Raw genomic sequence first — 15,975 nt, 5'->3', positions numbered from 1 at the left:
GGGTGTAAAAAAGAGGCGATTTTATAGATGTTTGGCGGCTCCTAAGCTCCTATAAAAAATAACTAATCAAAAAAATAGTTATTTTTTTAGATGCATCCCAATGGTGGATATCCATAGCATATTAAAAAATAATTTCTCTAGTTCCATAATTGAGGAAGGGAGAAGTCTAATACGTTTGTATGGACAAGGCGCTGGTGTCCAGCCCTCTTAACCGAAAGTGACAGCTTACTCCTGTTGGCAGTTTACCTGATTTTTCTTCTTCTATTTTAATCGACCCTTTAAATATGTGTGCTCTTCACGATTTCATGTATCAATTACCTTGTATCCATATGATGAAAATATAATTAAAAAAATCATTAAATTTTAATTAACGTGGGATTTTTTCTCTAAAAAAAGTCAAAAATGTTTTTTACCACACCCCTGAACGTATCAAGCTGAAACAAACAAACATTAATAAAGATGATCAATAAACGACAAAAAAATAAAAAGCACGAAATTTTAATTCTGTTTTAAGTGCACTGATTCCTTTTATAAAATGGAATTTATTGCGAAATTGTCAATTGTCAGTGGGATATTTATAATATAAAAAATAATCGTGTATCTACATGTAATCGACGTGATCCTGTTCTTCTATAAAATATTCCACCTGTTTGCAGACCGATGGATGACAGTAATTTACTGTATGTTGAAAGGAACGGTGCCACGCTTCCAACCATTTGTGTATTTCTTCTGGGAAGATTCAAAATATTTGACCATTGATTTAAATTATCGAGCATTTCAATGAGTGACTCCTTATTACTTGAATTGAATTCACACAACCAATTGAAAAAAAAATGCATTTGCTGTATTATTCTAGTCATTTTGACTTTGAGATCCGGTATACAATCCAGTTGATTGTTCGTCACATCCATATGACGGCAGAACAATTTTCGAAGTTAGTTTTTATACCTACTACTGAAACCATATTTCCTAAATTTCAATCATTAAAAGCGTGGGAAAGATTTACTTATAAGAAAGTTTTTATTGTACCTATTCTTCTTTACTTTTGCCAACTCGCAACTCGGCATTTTAATGCAGTTTATGTTAATAATTAACAATTCGAAAAAGAAATTGGGTTTAAAATTAAAAAAAAAGTTTCTCACCACGATCACTCTCGTCAATCTGACCGAAAGTAAACAAAGTCGTCCAAATTCATTGAAAATAACAATGAAAATGTATAACGTTTTACATTCGGGTACGAGAAGTGTTTTAATTTGTTTTAATAAGGAAGCGAATCGTTTTCTCTCGATAACCAACGTACCTTGTTATGCAACCGGAGATCTGCGTATTCACGTTCTATTTCAACTAAATTTTTTTTAAATTGGCGATGATTAAGACCATTAGCTATACTGGAGCTACTTTGCAAATTTTTTCTGAAAATGTGTGCACACAAAGCGCTTCTTGATGAATGATGCAATGGTAAGCAAGTACCTAGTGATTAATTTTTACTTTCAGAATAGCAACAAACCCTTTTCTAACGTCGGTCATACTTTTCGCGCCGTATGTTGAAATTGACACAATTTTAGGGTACTTTGGAAAAAGAGCCACGGTTTGCCGACCCTAGGCTTAGGATGATGAAGTATGTATGTTAACTAAAATTATCTCAATTTCATCCAATAAATAAAAATTATTATGTGGCGGCTCGCTTATACGACATGGTCGAGTTTGGTTGCCTTCCTGGGGGCAACTCGGCTGGGTTCGGAGAACCGCTACTCACTCTGCCTTCAGCTGTCATATAATAAACACGTGCATTCAACATGCCAGTCGTCTCATTCGTTCATCCCCCATAATTACATTTAAAATAAATAAAACAAGTAAGCCAAATAATAGATCTGTGTATTTAATTTTAAATTATTATTTCTCTTAAAATGATTTAAATACACTGCAATGAGGAGAAATGTCATGTGAGGGGGGGCGCCAGAAACACCATGGCTAGGGTTGCCAACCGTCCCGGAATTGGAATCACTGTCCCGTATCCCGGATGAATGCTAAATTATCCCGGAAATTTTGAGGAAACTATTACATTTATTTTTATTGTAATTGACATTGAGTACATAAATCCGTTGAACGTCCTTCCAATGTACACATAGTCCCAGGACAGAATATTATGCCACCCCATTGAACCGCGTTCGCGCCCATTTGGTTATAAATAATTCACACAGTTATAAATAATTCACAATAAGATCTTTTGGGCTAGTTTTTTTTTGTAAGCTCATCCTTATTTACTAATTTATTCACCAACAAAAAGAGTTTGATAAATGAGTTTGCTCCTGAATTACGTAAAGCATATACGAGCGTTTCTGCGAAGATTTTTTTATTATGTCGTTAACAACACCGTGATTTTTTCTTTTGCTGCAGCTTTACTATATTTAATTTGTGAAAAAAATACTTTCATTTATGTTTTAAATTGCTTGTGAGTCTTAAATAGATTTTTTTTAAGCAAAAGCAATTCTTTTTAAAGAGAGAAATGCAAGTATTATAGCATTAATAAAAACTAGCATGTTTTATAAAAATAAAATCGCGACAATAGAGGGTATTTCAAAGAGCAAGAAAAATCGGTTGAGCTGATGAAAATTGTGTCTTTCATTATGTTCGTCCCTGCAGTAATGCTTACCCAGAAAGAGTATTTAGTCACATGAAGTGTGTGCAAATAAGACCTCTTTTACTCTTATGTATTCGAATAAAGGAACCAAAGTAATATTTTTCGCATGTAAAAACTATAAAATATGTTCCGAACGAATAAAAAAAAAATATAAAAATCGAGTTTTGAGCTATTTGTCCCGGAATTGTCTCAGAAAAAGTTGGCAACCCTAACAATGGCACGGATGCCGCCAAAATGTAAGAATATTAACAGTATATATATAATAACAATAGATTTTCGAGTAATGATTTTAAACAAATTTCACATTTGTGTGGTTTTATCCAGCATGCAATTTTTTTATGTTTATTGAGGTTAGATTTGTGATTAAATGATTTTAGACAAATTACACACTTGTAAGGCTTTCCCCCGTGTGAGATCTCAAATGTGAACCAAGTTTACTTTTAGAAATAATTGATTTTAAAAAAATGTTTAAAAAGGTTTTATCCCAGGATGCACATTTTTATGTTTCTCGAGACTAGATTTTTCAGTAAATGATTTCAGACAAATTTCACAATTTAATGGCTTTTCCCCTGTGTGAGATCTCAAATGTATCACAAGTTCACCTTTATGAATAAATGATTTTAAACAAATGTCACATTTATGTGGTTTTATCCCAGTATGCAATTTTTCATGTGACACAAGGATATATTTTTGAGAAAACGATTTTAGACAAATTTAAAATTTATGTGGTTTCATGCAATTCTTTATGTTTCTGGAGAGTATATATTTTAGTAAATGATTTTAAACAAATGTTACATCTGTTTGGTTTTATCTCGGCATGCAATTTTTTATGTTTCACAAGGCTAGATTTTTGAGTAAACGATTTTAGACAAATTTCACATTTATGTGGTTTTATCCCAGTATGCAATTTTTCATGTGACACAAGGCTAGATTTATGAGTAAACGATTTTAGACAAATTTCACATTTATGTGGTTTTATCCCAGTATGCAATTTTTCATGTGACACAAGGCTAGATTTATGAGTAAACGATTTTAGACAAATTTCACATTTATGTGGTTTTATCCCAGTATGCAATTTTTCATGTGATACAAGGCTAGATTTTTGAGAAAACGATTTTAGACAAATTTCACATTTATGTGGTTTTATCCCAGTATGCAATTTTTCATGTGTCACAAGGCTAGATTTTTGAGTAAACGATTTTAGACAAATTTCACATTTATGTGGTTTTATCCCAGTATGCAATTTTTTATGTTTCTGGAGAGTATATATTTTAGTAAATGGTTTTAAACAAATGTTACATCTGTTCGGTTTTATCTTGGCATGCAATTTTTTATGTGTCACGAGATACCATTTTTGAGTAAATGATTTTAAACAAATGTTACATTTGTGTGGTTTTATCTCGCCATGCAATTTTTTATGTTTCTCGAAATGACATTTTTGAGTAAATGATTTTAAACAAATGTTACATTTGTGTGGTTTTATCCCAGTATGCAATTTTTCATGTGACAAAAGGCTAGATTTTTTAGTAAATGTTTTTAGACAAATTTCACATTTATGTGGTTTTATCCCAGTATGCAATTTTTCATGTGACACAAGGCTAGATTTATAAGCAAACGATTTTAGACAAATTTCGCATTTATGTGGTTTTATCCCAGTATGCAATTTTTCATGTGACACAAGGCTAGATTTTTGAGTAAACGATTTTAGACAAATTTCACATTTATGTGGTTTTATCCCAGTATGCAATTTTTCATGTGACACAAGGCTAGATTTATGAGCAAACGATTTTAGACAAATTTCACATTTATGTGGTTTTATCCCAGTATGCAATTTTTCATGTGACACAAGGCTAGATTTTTGAGTAAACGATTTTAGACAAATTTCACATTTATGTGGTTTTATCCCAGTATGCGATTTTTCATGTATTTGGAGACAAAATTTTTTAGTAAATGATTTTAAACAAATGTTACATTTGTGTGGTTTTATCCCAGTATGAAAGTTTTCATGTGACATAAGGCTAGATTTTTGAGTAAACGATTTTAGACAAATTTCACATTTATGTGGTTTTATTCCAGTATGCAATTTTTTATGTTTCCGCAGAGTAGATTTTTCAGTAAATGATTTTAAACAAATGTTACATTTGTGTGGTTTTATCCCAGTATGCGTATTTTTATGATTCTCGAGACTAAATTTTGCAGCAAATGATTTCAGACAAATTTCACATTTGAATGGCTTTACCCCAATGTGAGATCTCAAATGTTTGACAAGGGTATCTTTTCGAGAAAGTGATTTTAAACAAATATCACATTTGAACAGCTTTTCTCCAGGATGTGATCTTTTGTATAAAATATGTTCAGATTCACTGGGAAATGGCTTTACGCACATTTCACTATTCTTTCGGTGAATTGTCGATTGTGAAGACTCGTCGTCCCATATTGAATCTTCCAATAAAACTTCGTTAGTCTTGATCTTCAAGCAATCGTCTACCCTCAGTCGAGACGATTCCTGAGTGGTCTTACACGAAAGACACACCCTGTCTGGCAACCCATCGCCTCTTTTAACCTGCAGATGGAAAAAAAGTAGGATCAAGCGGTGAGAAGAGTCAACCACAATAATTGTGACCTATAACCAGCACCGACCTGAATTTGACAGCAGGTCCGAATGCTTTGCTCCAGACGCTCTGGATGAGGATCGCCGAAGATGGAGACGGAAGATTCGGCCGGAGCTGGTCCGAGACAAAGCCTGCACTCCATCGTCCCTGTGTTGAACTCTGACAGCAACCACTTCTCTCGACTTGCCCTCGCCTTGCTATTTTTTTCAGTGACAAATTTGGTCTAAATGTGGTATTATGTAGTTATGGTAAACGGATTACTAGTCATATGTGAACTAGTCACAGGACAACCGGTCGCTCTAGATTGGTGACACATGATCACCCGTCACACTAAAACTGGTCACGAGAAAACTGATCACAAGAAAACTGGTCACACCCTAAAAACGGTCAAGAGAAAACTGTTAGACCGATTTTAGGGTGTGACCAGTTTTCTCGTAACCAGTTTTAGTATGACGGGTGATCACATGTGACCGATCTAGAGCGACCGGTTCACATTTGACTTGTAATCACTGAACTGTTGTTATACCAGAGAAATGTTAGGCCACAAATTATTTGTCCCCACACAGTCCCAGGACAGAATATTACGCCACCCCATTGAACCGCGTTCGCGCCCATTCGTAACGGTTATAAATAATTCACAATAAGATCTTTTGGGCTAGTTTTTTTTTGTAAGCTCATCCTTATTTACTACTTTATTCACCAACAAAAAGAGTTTGATAAATGAGTTTGCTCCTGAATTACGTAAAGCTATGGGGGATGAACGAATGAGACGACTGGCATGTTAATGCACGTGTTTTATTTATGACAGCTGAAGGCAGAGTGAGTAGCGGCTCTCCGAACCCAGCCGAGTTGGTCCCCACTCGCATGAAGGCAACCAAACTCTACCATGTCGTATAAACGAGCCGCCACAAAGCATATACGAGCGTTTCTGCGAAGATTTTATTATTTCGTTAACAACACCGTGATTTTTTCTTTTGCTGCAGCTTTACTATATTTAATTTGTGAAAAAAATACTTTCATTTATGTTTTAAATTGCTTGTGAGTCTTAAATAGATCTTTTTGTAAGCAAAAGCAATTCTTTTTAAAGAGAGAAATGCAAGTATTATAGCATTAATAAAAACTAGCATCTTTTATAAACATAAAATCGCGACAATAGAGGGTATTTCAAAGAACAAGAAAAATCGGTTGAGCTGATGAAAATTGTGTCTTTCATTATGTTCATCCCTGCAGTAATGCTTACCCAGAAAGAGTATTTAGTCACATGAAGTGTGTGGACGAAGGCCAGGAATAACATGAATATCACCTTAGAAAAGGCGAAATTGCAAATAAGACCTCTTTTACTCATGTATATAGGATCCGGATGTGAAGGATTCCAAAGGAAACGCGCAGATTCAGTCAAAACTATTTATTATAACATATCGTCCGGCCTGTTCTCCAACAAGTGACCATAACAACACGCATCCGGACTCTCCCATGCATACCACACACATACTTTATCCCTATCAGTTTGACCAACCACACATACGGCTCGGCTCGTTTAAAAATCATTCCTACATTCGGTCATTCCTGACTGTCATTCGCCCTCGGATGACATTCTTCGTCTTTTATATTTTTACAGCATTTCATCTCATATTCTTTTACATTTCATCTTCCACTCTATACAATGTATCATCTTACATTCTTTTAAAACATTTCCTCTATCATCCTCAACAATGTTTAATCTTCCATTCCATAAAATCATCTTATATTCTTCTAAACATGCTTTCAATTGTCACAATTACAATTTACATCACAATTACAATCATCATCACAATTACAATCATCATCACAACTACATATCAATACACTTATACATCAATAATTTTACAATTTACATAACAATTACAATTATAACAAATTAATCGTTACACATTTCACTACAAATTAATTTTTACATTTCAACACAATTCAATCTTCAATAAAGTTACACATAAATCATCACAATTAAAGTTACACATAAATCATCACAATTACAATTTAAAATTATTTCAAGCAATACAAAACAGAAAGGTATCACAATTACAATTTAAAATTATTACAAGCAATACAAAACATTAGAATCAATACCTTTACAATGACAAGTTAAATCTTTACATCGGAAACAATCACATTTTAAAACATTACTAGAATTAGCAATAAAACATTACACCTTTCAATCATCAAATTACAAGTAAGGCTTAACTAAAACCCCTCCAGGTATTTCACTTATTCTCTAATTCACTCACACACACTTCACTTCCATCGGTACAACTTAAATACTATCCAATGCCCGCGGCGATTCTCCGTGACCGTCCGACGAACCTGCCGTCACCCCACAGATTTTCTGCTAGTAATTTACCATAAATGAAGTCAACACATATTGGTTCTGGCTCACTGATACATCCAATAAGTCTTTTCTCAATCCACGGTCCTATTTTCTTTTTCATTGAAGTAACATCAATCAGACTACGACCGAGCTTGAAAGTGAATACAGTGTCCTTTGGTGTTGAAATTTTGACTGGGTCCCTTATTCCTTCTTGTGATTTAGCCATATCCTTTTCTTTGTCTTTATGTTTCTCCTTTTCTTTATTCTCATCTTCAGAATTCTTCAAATGACTATAATTCTTAGATCCTTTTCCAAATTGATCATCGGGTGGTTCATCTGTATTTGAAGACAGTATGTCTCTGTAATCCAAAAGTCTTTTTCTGTGCAAACCATCACTGTTCACACTTACATCGGCCATGTTCGCATCGTCCTCTTCATTATTGGAAACAATGAGTCTGCTTCACGAGAGAGCAGACATCTCTCGTGAAGCCCGTTGCTGCAAAGGTCTTTTGTGACATTTAAATTGTCTTTTACATGCCTGTTGCCACACTTCCTTACAATCCCTCATCTCTTGCTCTTTTTTTCTCCTCGGCAGACTCCGTTCTAAGTTATCCTTCATCAAAACACACGGTTTATTAACAAATATCACTTTGTTGCCGTCAATGCACATAAGAACGGATTCTGTGATGGGGCTACCCAACAGGGCGGCACCCGGGATACTGACTTCTTTTCTTATTTCTTCTTGTATTGTCAAGACAGTCTTTGTTTTGGTACTGTAACATTGAGCTGATATGTGCCCAAACTCGTTACAATTGAAACAACGAGTTCCTCTCTTCTTAAACCTGCAGACGGCTGCTAAATGACCTGGTCCACCGCAATTGTAGCATTGTGGCCTCCCTCTTTCTCAGTTTTCACGGTTTCTTACGGGCCCCGTCACCCTGGGTTCGTCGTCCTCTCTAATTTTCTCGCACTGCGAAACTCACGTCTTCAGCTCCTTAATAGATCCAGCTCCGCTCAGCATCATTTTTTCGTACTTGTCAAAACCGAGTACACCAATTATATATGAAATAATCGCTTCCTCCTCGATAAAGCTGCACTTGGCTGCGATCCCCTTCATTCTGTAGATGTAGCTTAAACTATCTTCCGCTCTTCCCTTTTTCTCTAACCTCAGTTCCCTGTGCACGTCCGCACTATTCAATCGATGACCGAACTCTCCGGTCAACCTTTTCTTCAGTATCGCCCACGTGGTTATGCCCGTTTCTGAGTCTAGGAAATTCTTGGCAGTCCCCTCACACAGCATCCGCCCATACACCAACTAATGTGTCTCCGTCCAGCCGAGGATTTGCGCGTGTTCTTCGAGGCGCTCAATCCACACTGCAATAGGGCTATTTCTGCCGTTACATTTCGGCAGACCGAAACAAACCTCCAGATCTCGGAAATTGAACTGTGGTATCTCCCTCGTCGTCGTTGCCACTGGCGTTGTCGTCTTTCTCGTCGTGGATATCATCATCGTAGCGTGGCGTGACGTCACCCACGTCATCTTTATGCTCGTACGCGTTATAGCAGTCATCGCGCGTCCTTAAACTCAACTGTCACAATTCCCCGTTGTCGTCTGACCGCTCCTGGCTGTCACTGGAATGTCTTCGGAAATCTCGGAAGAGCACCCAAATATAGGATCCGGATGTGAATGATTCCAAGCGAAACGCGCAGATTCAGTCAAAACTATTTATTATATCATATCGTCCGGCCTGATCTCCAACAAGTGACCATAACAACACGCATCCGGACTCTCCCATGCATACCACACACATACTTTATCCCTAGCAGTTTGACCAACCACACATACGGCTCGGCTCGTTTAAAAATCATTCCTACATGTATATATTTTTTTGTATTCGAATAAAGGAACCAAAGTAATATTTTTCGCATGTAAAAACAATAAAATATGTTCGGAAGGAAGAAAAAAAAAAATAAAAATCGAGTTTTGAGCTATTTGTCCCGGAATTGTCTCAGAAAAAGTTGGCAACCTTAACAATGGCACGGATGCCGCCAAAATGTAAGAATATTAACAGTATATATAATAACAATAGATTTTCGAGTAATGATTTTAAACAAATTTCACATCTGTGTGGTTTTATCCAGCACGAAATTTTTGTATGTTTATTGAGGTTAGATTTGTGAGTAAATGATTTGAGACAAATTACACACTTGTAAGGCTTTCCCCCGTGCGAGAACTCAAATGTAACCCAAGTTTACTTTTAGAAATAAATGATTTTTATGTTTCTCGAGACTAGATTTTTCAGTAAATGATTTCAGACAAATTTCACAATTGAATGGCTTTTCCCCTGTGTGAGATCTCAAATGTATCACAAGTACACCTTTATGAATAAATGATTTTAAACGAATGTCACATTTATGTGGTTTTATCCCAGTATGCAATTTTTCATGTGACACAAGGGTATATTTTTGAGAAAACGATTTTAGACAAATTTCACATTTGTGTGGTTTTATCCCCGTATGAAATTTTTCATGAGACACAAGGCTAGATTTTTGAAAAAACGATTTTAGACAAATTTCACATTTATGTGGTTTTATCCCAGTATGCAATTTTTATGTTTCTGGAGAGTAGAATTTTCAGTAAATGATTTTAAACAAATGTTACATTTGTGTGGTTTTATCCCAGTATGCAATTTTTTATGTTTCCGGAGAGTAGAATTTTCAGTAAATGATTTTTAACAAATGTTACATTTGTGTGGTTTTATCCCAGTATGAAATTTTTCATGTGACACACGGCTAGATTTTTGAGAAAACGATTTTAGACAAATTTCACATTTATGTGGTTTTATCCCAGTATGCAATTTTTCATGTGACACACGGATTGATTTTTGAGAAAACGATTTTAGACAAATTTCACATTTGTGTGGTTTTATCCCAGTATGCAATTTTTTATGTTTCCGGAGAGTAGAATTTTCAGTAAATGATTTTTAACAAATGTTACATTTGTGTGGTTTTATCCCAGTATGAAATTTTTCATGTGACACACGGCTAGATTTTTGAGAAAACGATTTTAGACAAATTTCACATTTATGTGGTTTTATCCCAGTATGCAATTTTTTATGTTTCCGGAGAGTAGAATTTTCAGTAAATGATTTTTAACAAATGTTACATTTGTGTGGTTTTATCCCAGTATGAAATTTTTCATGTGACACACGGCTAGATTTTTGAGAAAACGATTTTAGACAAATTTCACATTTATGTGGTTTTATCCCAGTATGCAATTTTTCATGTGACACACGGATTGATTTTTGAGAAAACGATTTTAGACAAATTTCACATTTGTGTGGTTTTATCCCAGTATGCAATTTTTTATGTTTCCGGAGAGTAGAATTTTCAGTAAATGATTTTTAACAAATGTTACATTTGTGTGGTTTTATCCCAGTATGAAATTTTTCATGTGACACACGGCTAGATTTTTGAGAAAACGATTTTAGACAAATTTCACATTTATGTGGTTTTATCCCAGTATGCAATTTTTCATGTGACACAAGGCTAGATTTTTGAGAAATCGATTTTAGACAAATTTCACATTTATGTGGTTTTATCCCAGTATGCAATTTTTCATATGACACACGGCTTGATTTTTGAGAAAACGATTTTAGACAAATTTCACATTTTTGTAGTTTTATCCCAGTATGCAATTTTTTATGTCTCTGGAGAGTAGAATTTTCAGTAAATGATTTTAAACAAATTTCACATTTATGTGGTTTTATCCCAGTATGCAATTTTTCATGTGACACACGGATTGATTTTTGAGAAAACGATTTTAGACAAATTTCACATTTGTGTGGTTTTATCCCAGTATGCAATTTTTTATGTTTCCGGAGAGTAGAATTTTCAGTAAATGATTTTAAACAAATTTCACATTTATGTGGTTTTATCCCAGTATGCAATTTTTCATGTGACACACGGATTGATTTTTGAGAAAACGATTTTAGACAAATTTCACATTTGTGTGGTTTTATCCCAGTATGTAATTTTTTATGTTTCCGGAGAGTAGAATTTTCAGTAAATGATTTTTAACAAATGTTACATTTGTGTGGTTTTATCCCAGTATGAAATTTTTCATGTGACACACGGCTAGATTTTTGAGAAAACGATTTTAGACAAATTTCACATTTGTGTGGTTTTATCCCAGTATGCAATTTTTTATGTTTCCGGAGAGTAGAATTTTCAGTAAATGATTTTAAACAAATGTTACATTTATGTGGTTTTATCCCAGTATGCAATTTTTATGTTTCTGGAGAGTAGAATTTTCAGTAAATGATTTTAAACAAATGTTACATTTGTGTGGTTTTATCCCAGTTTGCAATTTTTCATGTGACAAAAGGTTAGATTTTTTAGTAAATGATTTTAGACAAATTTCACATTTTTGTAGTTTTATCCCAGTATGCAATTTTTTATGACTCTGGAGAGTAGAATTTTCAGTAAATGATTGTAAACAAATTTCACATTTATGTGGTTTTATCCCAGTATGCAATTTTTCATGTGACACACGGATTGATTTTTGAGAAAACGATTTTAGACAAATTTCACATTTGTGTGGTTTTATCCCAGTATGCAATTTTTCATGTGACACAAGGCTAGATTTTTGAGAAAATGATTTTAGACGAATTTCACATTTATGTGGTTTTATCCAAGTATGCAAATTTTTATGTTTCTGGAGAGTAGAATTTTCAGTAAATGATTTTAAACAAATTTCACATTTATGTGGTTTTTTCCCAGTATGCAATTTTTTATGTTTCCGGAGAGTAGAATTTTCAGTAAATGATTTTAAACAAATGTTACATTTATGTGGTTTTATCCCAGTATGCAGTTTTTATGTTTCTGGAGAGTAGAATTTTCAGTAAATGATTTTAAACAAATGTTACATTTGTGTGGTTTTATCCCAGTTTGCAATTTTTCATGTGACAAAAGGTTAGAATTTTCAGTAAATGATTTTAGACAAATTTCACATTTATGTGGTTTTATCCCAGTATGCAATTTTTCATGTGACACAAGGCTAGATTTTTGAGAAATCGATTTTAGACAAATTTCACATTTATGTGGTTTTATCCCAGTATGCAATTTTTCATGTGACACACGGCTTGATTTTTGAGAAAACGAATTTAGACAAATTTCACATTTTTGTAGTTTTATCCCAGTATGCAATTTTTTATGTCTCTGGAGAGTAGAATTTTCAGTAAATGATTTTAGACAAATTTCACATTTATGTGGTTTTATCCCAGTATGCAATTTTTCATGTGACACAAGGCTAGATTTTTGAGAAATCGATTTTAGACAAATTTCACATTTATGTGGTTTTATCCCAGTATGCAATTTTTCATGTGACACACGGCTTGATTTTTGAGAAAACGAATTTAGACAAATTTCACATTTTTGTAGTTTTATCCCAGTATGCAATTTTTTATGTCTCTGGAGAGTAGAATTTTCAGTAAATGATTTTAAACAAATTTCACATTTATGTGGTTTTATCCCAGTATGCAATTTCTCATGTGACACACGGATTGATTTTTGAGAAAACGATTTTAGACAAATTTCACATTTGTGTGGTTTTATCCCAGTATGCAATTTTTTATGTTTCCGGAGAGTAGAATTTTCAGTAAATGATTTTTAACAAATGTTACATTTGTGTGGTTTTATCCCAGTTTGCAATTTTTCATGTGACACAAGGCTAGATTTTTGAGAAATCGATTTTAGAAAAATTTCACATTTATGTGGTTTTATCCCAGTATGCAATTTTTCATGTGACACACGGCTTGATTTTTGAGAAAACGATTTTAGACAAATTTCACATTTATGTGGTTTTATCCCAGTATGCAATTTTTCATGTGACACAAGGCTAGATTTTTGAGAAATCGATTTTAGACAAATTTCACATTTATGTGGTTTTATCCCAGTATGCAATTTTTCATGTGACACACGGCTTGATTTTTGAGAAAACGATTTTAGACAAATTTCACATTTTTGTAGTTTTATCCCAGTATGCAATTTTTTATGTCTCTGGAGAGTAGAATTTTCAGTAAATGATTTTAAACAAATTTCACATTTATGTGGTTTTATCCCAGTATGCAATTTTTCATGTGACACACGGATTGATTTTTGAGAAAACGATTTTAGACAAATTTCACATTTGTGTGGTTTTATCCCAGTATGCAATTTTTTATGTTTCCGGAGAGTAGAATTTTCAGTAAATGATTTTTAACAAATGTTACATTTGTGTGGTTTTATCCCAGTATGAAATTTTTCATGTGACACACGGCTAGATTTTTGAGAAAACGATTTTAGACAAATTTCACATTTATGTGGTTTTATCCCAGTATGCAATTTTTCATGTGACACACGGATTGATTTTTGAGAAAACGATTTTAGACAAATTTCACATTTGTGTGGTTTTATCCCAGTATGCAATTTTTTATGTTTCCGGAGAGTAGAATTTTCAGTAAATGATTTTTAACAAATGTTACATTTGTGTGGTTTTATCCCAGTATGAAATTTTTCATGTGACACACGGCTAGATTTTTGAGAAAACGATTTTAGACAAATTTCACATTTATGTGGTTTTATCCCAGTATGCAATTTTTTATGTTTCCGGAGAGTAGAATTTTCAGTAAATGATTTTTAACAAATGTTACATTTGTGTGGTTTTATCCCAGTATGAAATTTTTCATGTGACACACGGCTAGATTTTTGAGAAAACGATTTTAGACAAATTTCACATTTATGTGGTTTTATCCCAGTATGCAATTTTTCATGTGACACACGGATTGATTTTTGAGAAAACGATTTTAGACAAATTTCACATTTGTGTGGTTTTATCCCAGTATGCAATTTTTTATGTTTCCGGAGAGTAGAATTTTCAGTAAATGATTTTTAACAAATGTTACATTTGTGTGGTTTTATCCCAGTATGAAATTTTTCATGTGACACACGGCTAGATTTTTGAGAAAACGATTTTAGACAAATTTCACATTTATGTGGTTTTATCCCAGTATGCAATTTTTCATGTGACACAAGGCTAGATTTTTGAGAAATCGATTTTAGACAAATTTCACATTTATGTGGTTTTATCCCAGTATGCAATTTTTCATATGACACACGGCTTGATTTTTGAGAAAACGATTTTAGACAAATTTCACATTTTTGTAGTTTTATCCCAGTATGCAATTTTTTATGTCTCTGGAGAGTAGAATTTTCAGTAAATGATTTTAAACAAATTTCACATTTATGTGGTTTTATCCCAGTATGCAATTTTTCATGTGACACACGGATTGATTTTTGAGAAAACGATTTTAGACAAATTTCACATTTGTGTGGTTTTATCCCAGTATGCAATTTTTTATGTTTCCGGAGAGTAGAATTTTCAGTAAATGATTTTTAACAAATGTTACATTTGTGTGGTTTTATCCCAGTATGAAATTTTTCATGTGACACACGGCTAGATTTTTGAGAAAACGATTTTAGACAAATTTCACATTTATGTGGTTTTATCCCAGTATGCAATTTTTTATGTCTCTGGAGAGTAGAATTTTCAGTAAATGATTTTAGACAAATTTCACATTTATGTGGTTTTATCCCAGTATGCAATTTTTCATGTGACACAAGGCTAGATTTTTGAGAAATCGATTTTAGACAAATTTCACATTTATGTGGTTTTATCCCAGTATGCAATTTTTCATGTGACACACGGCTTGATTTTTGAGAAAACGATTTTAGACAAATTTCACATTTTTGTAGTTTTATCCCAGTATGCAATTTTTTATGTCTCTGGAGAGTAGAATTTTCAGTAAATGATTTTAAACAAATTTCACATTTATGTGGTTTTATCCCAGTATGCAATTTTTCATGTGACACACGGATTGATTTTTGAGAAAACGATTTTAGACAAATTTCACATTTGTGTGGTTTTATCCCAGTATGCAATTTTTTATGTTTCCGGAGAGTAGAATTTTCAGTAAATGATTTTTAACAAATGTTACATTTGTGTGGTTTTATCCCAGTATGAAATTTTTCATGTGACACACGGCTAGATTTTTGAGAAAACGATTTTAGACAAATTTCACATTTGTGTGGTTTTATCCCAGTATGCAATTTTTTATGTTTCCGGAGAGTAGAATTTTCAGTAAATGATTTTAAACAAATGTTACATTTATGTGGTTTTATCCCAGTATGCAGTTTTTATGTTTCTGGAGAGTAGAATTTTCAGTAAATGATTTTAAACAAATGTTACATTTGTGTGGTTTTATCCCAGTTTGCAATTTTTCATGTGACAAAAGGTTAGATTTTTTAGTAAATGATTTTAGACAAATTTCACATTTTTG

General features: G+C 33.4%; 1 protein-coding gene across 1 annotated transcript; it reads right to left on the bottom strand.

The window, feature by feature from the left end:
- Positions 1-1,855: 1,855 nt before the first annotated feature.
- Positions 1,856-5,843, bottom strand: LOC143917055 (uncharacterized). Its single transcript, XM_077438442.1, has 2 exons — positions 5,282-5,843; positions 1,856-5,204 (listed from the first exon to the last, which is right to left on the bottom strand). Exons 1-2 carry the CDS (start codon positions 5,393-5,395, stop codon positions 3,363-3,365), a joined length of 1,956 nt encoding a protein of 651 aa, XP_077294568.1. The 5' UTR covers positions 5,396-5,843; the 3' UTR covers positions 1,856-3,362.
- Between the last annotated feature and the right edge of the window lie 10,132 nt (positions 5,844-15,975).

Source organism: Arctopsyche grandis, chromosome 9 (assembly GCF_051622035.1).
Source record: "Arctopsyche grandis isolate Sample6627 chromosome 9, ASM5162203v2, whole genome shotgun sequence".
Classification (NCBI taxonomy): domain Eukaryota; kingdom Metazoa; phylum Arthropoda; class Insecta; order Trichoptera; family Hydropsychidae; genus Arctopsyche; species Arctopsyche grandis.
Note: the sequence above shows the minus strand (reverse complement) of the source record. Positions and strands in the feature narration are given on the sequence as shown.